The sequence below is a fragment of the Gossypium hirsutum genome, chromosome D10 (genome assembly GCF_007990345.1).
Source record: "Gossypium hirsutum isolate 1008001.06 chromosome D10, Gossypium_hirsutum_v2.1, whole genome shotgun sequence".
NCBI classification, from domain to species: Eukaryota; Viridiplantae; Streptophyta; class Magnoliopsida; order Malvales; family Malvaceae; genus Gossypium; species Gossypium hirsutum.
Genome location: NC_053446.1, coordinates 60,788,689 through 60,794,688, shown reverse-complemented (window position 1 = coordinate 60,794,688; position 6,000 = coordinate 60,788,689). Strand labels below are relative to the sequence as shown.

Sequence of the window (6,000 nt, the reverse complement as noted above, 5' to 3'; positions counted from 1 at the left end):
GATATAAAGAGAAAGCATGCTAAATAAAACGACAATATAGAGTTTACGAAAGAGCCTTATTGTATTAAGATTGATCACGAATCCACAAGGTTTAATTATCTCCACAATTCAGATCTCTCCAAATAGAACAAAAAAACAAGTAGAAATAAATCTAACCTAAGAAAAGAGAGAACTAAACTGAATTTAAAAGACTAATTTTAAGCTAAGTGAATAGTGTCCTTTACATGTGACAAATGAGCCTATTTGAAGATCTCAGGTGGCCACCGTCCTTAACCCTAGGTTAGCTAATGTTCTCAAGCTTTAAGTTTGATTGTGCAGACCAAAACGCCCTCTGGCTCGTGTGTAATTCCCATCCAGAGTCGATGTCGTGACACATCAAGACCTGTGTCGCAGCATAAGAGTTAGTATACTCCTTTTGGGATATCTTTAGGGGTATGTCGTGACACCCATAGTCTGTGTCACGATAATGAAGACAATTTCGTGATTTCTTCATTCTGCTCCCTATGTTGTGACATCGATCATTTCATGTTGTGACATAGCGGCCAATATCTGTTTAATATGCCTTCTAACAGTCTCTTGCACACTTCTAAAGTTCATTAGCTCGCCCTTAGGCCTCATTCGGCCCTAAGGCCAATAAAAGACTCAATTTGCACATTTTATTGAACTTAACAAAACTTACTAAACCATAATTAAATCCTAATGATAATGTTTACATTTCTCTTGATTTATCTGACTAGTCTTAGGGTTGCTTTTAATTTTTTAATTTATTTGTTTTATTTTTTTTTGTTGGCTTTAGCTAGTGTTGGTTGGTCTTTTTCTCGATGTGGGCCGAGAAATATGACCCAAAATGTAAAAAACCGATTCTTTCACCGATTTGTAGAAAACCGATTCTTTTACCGATTCATCCGATCCAGGGTTTGCAATTCAACCATGGTTCAATCAATTTTTCCCCTTTGTTTGGACTGGTATACCAGCTGGTTTCTAGTCCAATCAGTCTAGTCCAATTTCAGCGACATTGAAATTCATACTAGTAAATATAAAACAATGGAATAAATTTAAACGCATCAATGAAGTTAAAACGATTATATATTTTATGTTCATTTCAACAATTTACATTCAATTGTAAACCTGTATGAACTGCCTAGTCTATCATATCATGTGACAAAACTTGATGTATAAAATTCCTACAAAATGGAATTGAAAACACACACTTAAAAGAAGTAAAAGAACAATAAAGGCAAAGCATACATCTATGGTTGACCATTTCATTTTCACCCACTGAGGCCAACAACTCATTGAAGCTATCCTTTCTCCTTTGTAAATAATATGATTAAGTAATTATATGCAAGTATAGGACTATTCCGGTAACAACTCGGGTTGAAGTGCAAAACATCTACGAACTATCACGTAAAGTAGGGAAGCTAACTCCGTCTTTTAGATGGCTCATTGATGTCGGACAAAACCATCTCAGTGTGTTGGGACCCAATACCTGATTAAGAAGTCAATAAAACACATATAAGCAAAGATAATAATTGAGCAAAAGTGAGAAAAGGAGGAGGCCAGTACCAAGGTAATATTTTTGTAAACACTGATATCGAATGGATGACGATAGCTCAGCCCGGATTTCTTTGCCAACCATGCAGCTCGTATTCCCTCATAATACTGGCAAAAGGAAATTTGAAGGTGGCGTTAGAAAATTGTACAGGACACTAATTCAAGCCAATGCAGTCAACTGTGAAAAGTAAGTCAATGGTGTACCTCTATAGTTGTCATATTGTGAGTTATAAGGTAGATATGCCAACCTAAGAGAGTCCCAAGTGTTACTGATAATGCAAGCATCATTAATCCACACGCAAGCTACAACACATTCTGAGAATTTGTTAAATAGCTTATAAACTCTTAAACAGCTGGATTGAAGAGCAAGAACACTTTTTTTTTCCTCCTGGTTGGGGGAGGGAGAGTGTGAGTCTAAAAGTTGCATTACTCGAATTCATGTGAGGCTTGAGTACAGGATGTGTCCAACATAGGCATGTCATACATTTGGAGGCTCATATCCCCATATACCTATGCCTATATAAGCTTCAAACATGGATGTCATACACGGGAATCAAGTTTTAATTCAGTTCACTATATTCAAACTCAAATTTCAAGTCTGGAATAGAATGCATCCAAATAAGAAAGGCCAGTTAGCTCTTTTTATTTTGGGACCTTGCAACTCAGCTTGTCAAAGGCTGGGGCCAGATTAGGGTTGTTTTTATTCTTCCATGTTTGGGATCAGAAAATCAAGCGTAACCTAAAAAGTAAAAATTTATGCTTCTAGTATGATACTTTAACATGTTCCCTACTATAAAGAAGAGAAATCTGCACAGATTCATAAGAAAACTGATGCAAGTAAAATTAAAAAGTAAGCCAGCGTTTATATTTGAAATAAGAGGATATGGGTGGACTGAGGGTAAAACTTAAAAGAGTACGGGATCAACACAGTTCGGAGATATCTAACCGGAATTTGCACAAGATCTAAAAGACAATGGGTAAAAAGCTGTAACCATCTAGATTTTGTATTTACTTCTATGTTGCCTTGACTCTTCGTTTTCCCTAAAGTACTCAAGTACAACACCTGTATCCCACATATATATTTTTTGAAGGTGTATCCTACATACGTTTGGCCACAAATATAGGGGTATGATTCTCCAAATATACGGAAAAACATAAAAAAAAAAACAGAGTATATCCACGTAGGGCACATACTCCTACTCGAAACTCACTCCCAAGACTGAGTAACATAGATTTGCTTCATACTCAGCTGCAAAAATACATGATCTTTCTACTAGCTGGAAAAAGATTACAGCAGACATGATTCTCCCCGCATACTTGACAAATAAATTTAGAAACAGGACAGGCACTTGCGAGAACTTATACACTTGATAAACGATATTAATTGTAACAACAATAAATTGCAGATACACATATATAACTACATACTATTAACTACAACTTACATAAAAAATTTTGAGGGGAGTTGTCCCACTGTAATTCCAGTCCTTCTGACGGAAACAGCTTATTACAATTACCTAACAATGACAGGTTTTATATTACAACTCAGGGCAACATCAAATGGGTTTTAAAAAACAAGACAAGGAGCAAATGATACATACTGAGGAGTGGATGCTACCAATGGTTGCATAAAGTATAAGATTGAAGAAAGCTTTATAGTTCCAATAACCAACACAATTATTTATCCACAGGCAATGATGATCCTACACTCAATTTAGCATTTGAAACCATTACCAGAAGTTTCAAGGTCAAAGAAAATTTTTTACTCGTACAAGAATTGGTTAAAGATAATGTCCTACCATCCTTAGTATGCATCTTTTGCAAACCCGGCAGTGATGTGTCCTTGGGGGTTTATATGCAGCACATTTGTCACAGTATTTTGATTGTAGAACCTAAATCATCCATTACTGAAGTCAGATTACATAATGAAGTTTGTTTCCCAAGCGGTAAAACAGTCCTCCATCGATATAAAGCAAGTTACACTTACCCTGTGGAGGCTCTTTTTCTCAAAAAACGGTCTTTAGACCTCTAAAACGAACATTACGTCACAGTATTTTTATTCTAAAACCTAAATTATCCATCACTGAAGTTAAAGGGTACATAATGATCCTCCATTGATATAATGCGAGTCACCTTTTCCTATTGAGGCTCTTTTTCTCAAAGGACAATCTTTAGACCTCTAAACCGGACAATACCTTATAATGGATATGGGCTAACAATCTTTGCATCAACAAATTATCAACTACAAAATTCTCTTGCTACAAACGTAATCTTCTCTTATTAATTTCCAGGAAACCATAGGCAAATTACATGTTACGGAAAATTTAAGGGTCAATATTAGATCCAATAAAAAACGTAAATGAGTATATTTAAAAAAAAAATCCCAATTTCCCAAAATTTCAAGAAACTGGAAATAAAAGCCAAGATCTACCATTAAGACCCAAAATTTCACATCCATTCCCTAATCTTCCTAGTCAATAAGGAAAACCCAAATATCATCAAAACCTAATTAAGCCAAAAATTCAAAACTTTCTCTGAAACTATTTGATTCAATACAAAATTTTAAAAAGGGGGGAAATCTTACATTTTTCTTGGGTTCTTGATCTGAGGCAAAAGAAGTATCTTCAACATCAGGGATATAAGAAGAAGGAACACGGCCTGGGTCAGTAAGGACACCAACGAGGAAAGACAAGACACAAAGACAAACCAAGGTGGTGAAGATCATGGAATTTAAAGACCCAGCTGAGGTCTGCAAACCAACCCAATCTTCAATTAAAATGAAAACTGTGATATAATAAACAAAACCCATCACGAAAAACACTGAAAAAATTGGAAGCGAGAGGAAATTTTTCAATTTCATTTTTTTGGGGGAGAATCGTTGTTTGAGAATAACAGAGCTCAGGCATTAAAGGTTTTGGTACCCGTTGATGGAGAACATTAATTTCGTATATAATTTTTGGGGTTTCATGATCTAAAACATTTTAGATTATTTTGTGGTTTGGGCTCAGATTTTTGGGCCAATTTATAATCCAACAATGTTTTTTTTCCTCTTTTCAAATTTCATTTTGGGCCAATTTCATTTTCACATCCACTCACTTTGTTGCTATTGCAGCAGGAATAGGAGGATATGAGTTCGAACTAGGCTTGATCATGGGTCAGGTCAGACTGGATTCAGGTTGAGCTGATGCAAAATTTTAAGTTCGTTTTTAGGTTCAACTCAAAAAATGGACTCAAAATTCTGTCAAAACTCGATCCGAATTAAAAAATTAAACTTGAGCTTGACTCAACCCGCCCAAATTAAATTTTTTAGATTAATTTTTATATAAAAATTTAAAAAATATAACACATCAAGAACACTAAAAATATTAAAATAAATCAAATTGAAAATACATTAAAAATATTTATACTTAAATAACACTAAGATAATTGCAACTTAACAAGCAAATGCCTCTAAACTAGTAGCAAAATTAACAATAAAACAAGAGTTATACAATATTCAAACAATAACAAAAAAAATAGTAGCAATATAATAGCGAAATGACAACAAAATAGCTAATTCGGGCCGGGTCTGGGCATAAAAATCCTACCTGAGATCAGGTGCCTTATTTTTTATCCAAACCCATTTTTTGAACCTATATTTTTGCCCAAATCCTCTTATTTTTCTGGCAGGCCTTCGAGCTTAGGCAAATGACCTGACCCATTATCAGACCTAGTTCGAACACACTTAAATACATTTTCCCTCCAATTTAAGGTTTGATATAATAAGTAAATCTTATTTCTTTAAATAATACTAGATTTTGTCATGCTCACCATGTTGGTAAAAGAAAATATTTTATGTTAAAACTATTTTTTTTAATTCAATAATGAATGTAAGTAGAATAATAACGAATTTGTAATTAATATCATCAAATACTTGTTCGATCATTAGATTTATAATTTTCGATTGTTTTATTTAAATGATATAAAAATATGAAGACAAAAAGAATGAAAATGCATTTTTTATTACATAAGTGCTACCACTAAGACCTATACTATAAGTCCCATCGACATAATCAAAACCCCATTTCAAAGCTAAAGCATTACAAAAAAGGTTACCTTGTTTATAGTCTCCATTAAAAAGTAAACAGTAATCTCGTATTTCTTAGTGAATTGGTGACACTGATACGACATTAGAGTCAACCAGAATCTTACGTTCCAACTTAAAACAATCATGGCGACTTGGGAGGCTTGAACCCATTAGCGTTATTAGAACTGGAAGCATCAGCATTAGCAGAAGGATCATGAGTTTCAAGACTTGAGCTGGAGTGCTGGAATCAACTTCAAGGGGTGGGAATGGAGGCATTTGTGCTTTCTGACTCTCATTCTCCTCTGTTCCCTATATTCTCCACCTTATGTATGATATATAATGAGTCTTTGCCACTATCCTTCTCACTTCTCCTTCACTTG

At 34.5% G+C, this 6,000-nt stretch overlaps 1 protein-coding gene across 1 annotated transcript; it reads right to left on the bottom strand.

Annotated features, from left to right (window-relative positions):
• Positions 1-1,068: 1,068 nt before the first annotated feature.
• Positions 1,069-4,496, bottom strand: LOC107915823 (probable protein S-acyltransferase 15). The gene is made up of 7 exons (XM_016845025.2): positions 4,139-4,496; positions 3,354-3,446; positions 3,156-3,257; positions 3,000-3,071; positions 1,759-1,857; positions 1,567-1,662; positions 1,069-1,489 (listed from the first exon to the last, which is right to left on the bottom strand). The coding sequence occupies exons 1-7, from the start codon at positions 4,412-4,414 to the stop codon at positions 1,394-1,396; spliced, it is 834 nt and encodes a 277-aa protein (XP_016700514.1). The 5' UTR covers positions 4,415-4,496; the 3' UTR covers positions 1,069-1,393.
• Positions 4,497-6,000: the final 1,504 nt, after the last annotated feature.

Coding starts and splice junctions, on each gene's coding strand:
- LOC107915823 (XM_016845025.2), bottom strand. CDS start 4,414: ATGAAATTGAAAAATTTCCTCTCGCTTCCAATTTTTTCAGTGTTTTTC. Junction 3,072..3,155: donor TTGGTAGCATCCACTCCTCA/GTATGTATCATT, acceptor TGTCATTGTTAG/GTAATTGTAATAAGCTGTTT. Junction 1,663..1,758: donor ACAATATGACAACTATAGAG/GTACACCATTGA, acceptor TCCTTTTGCCAG/TATTATGAGGGAATACGAGC.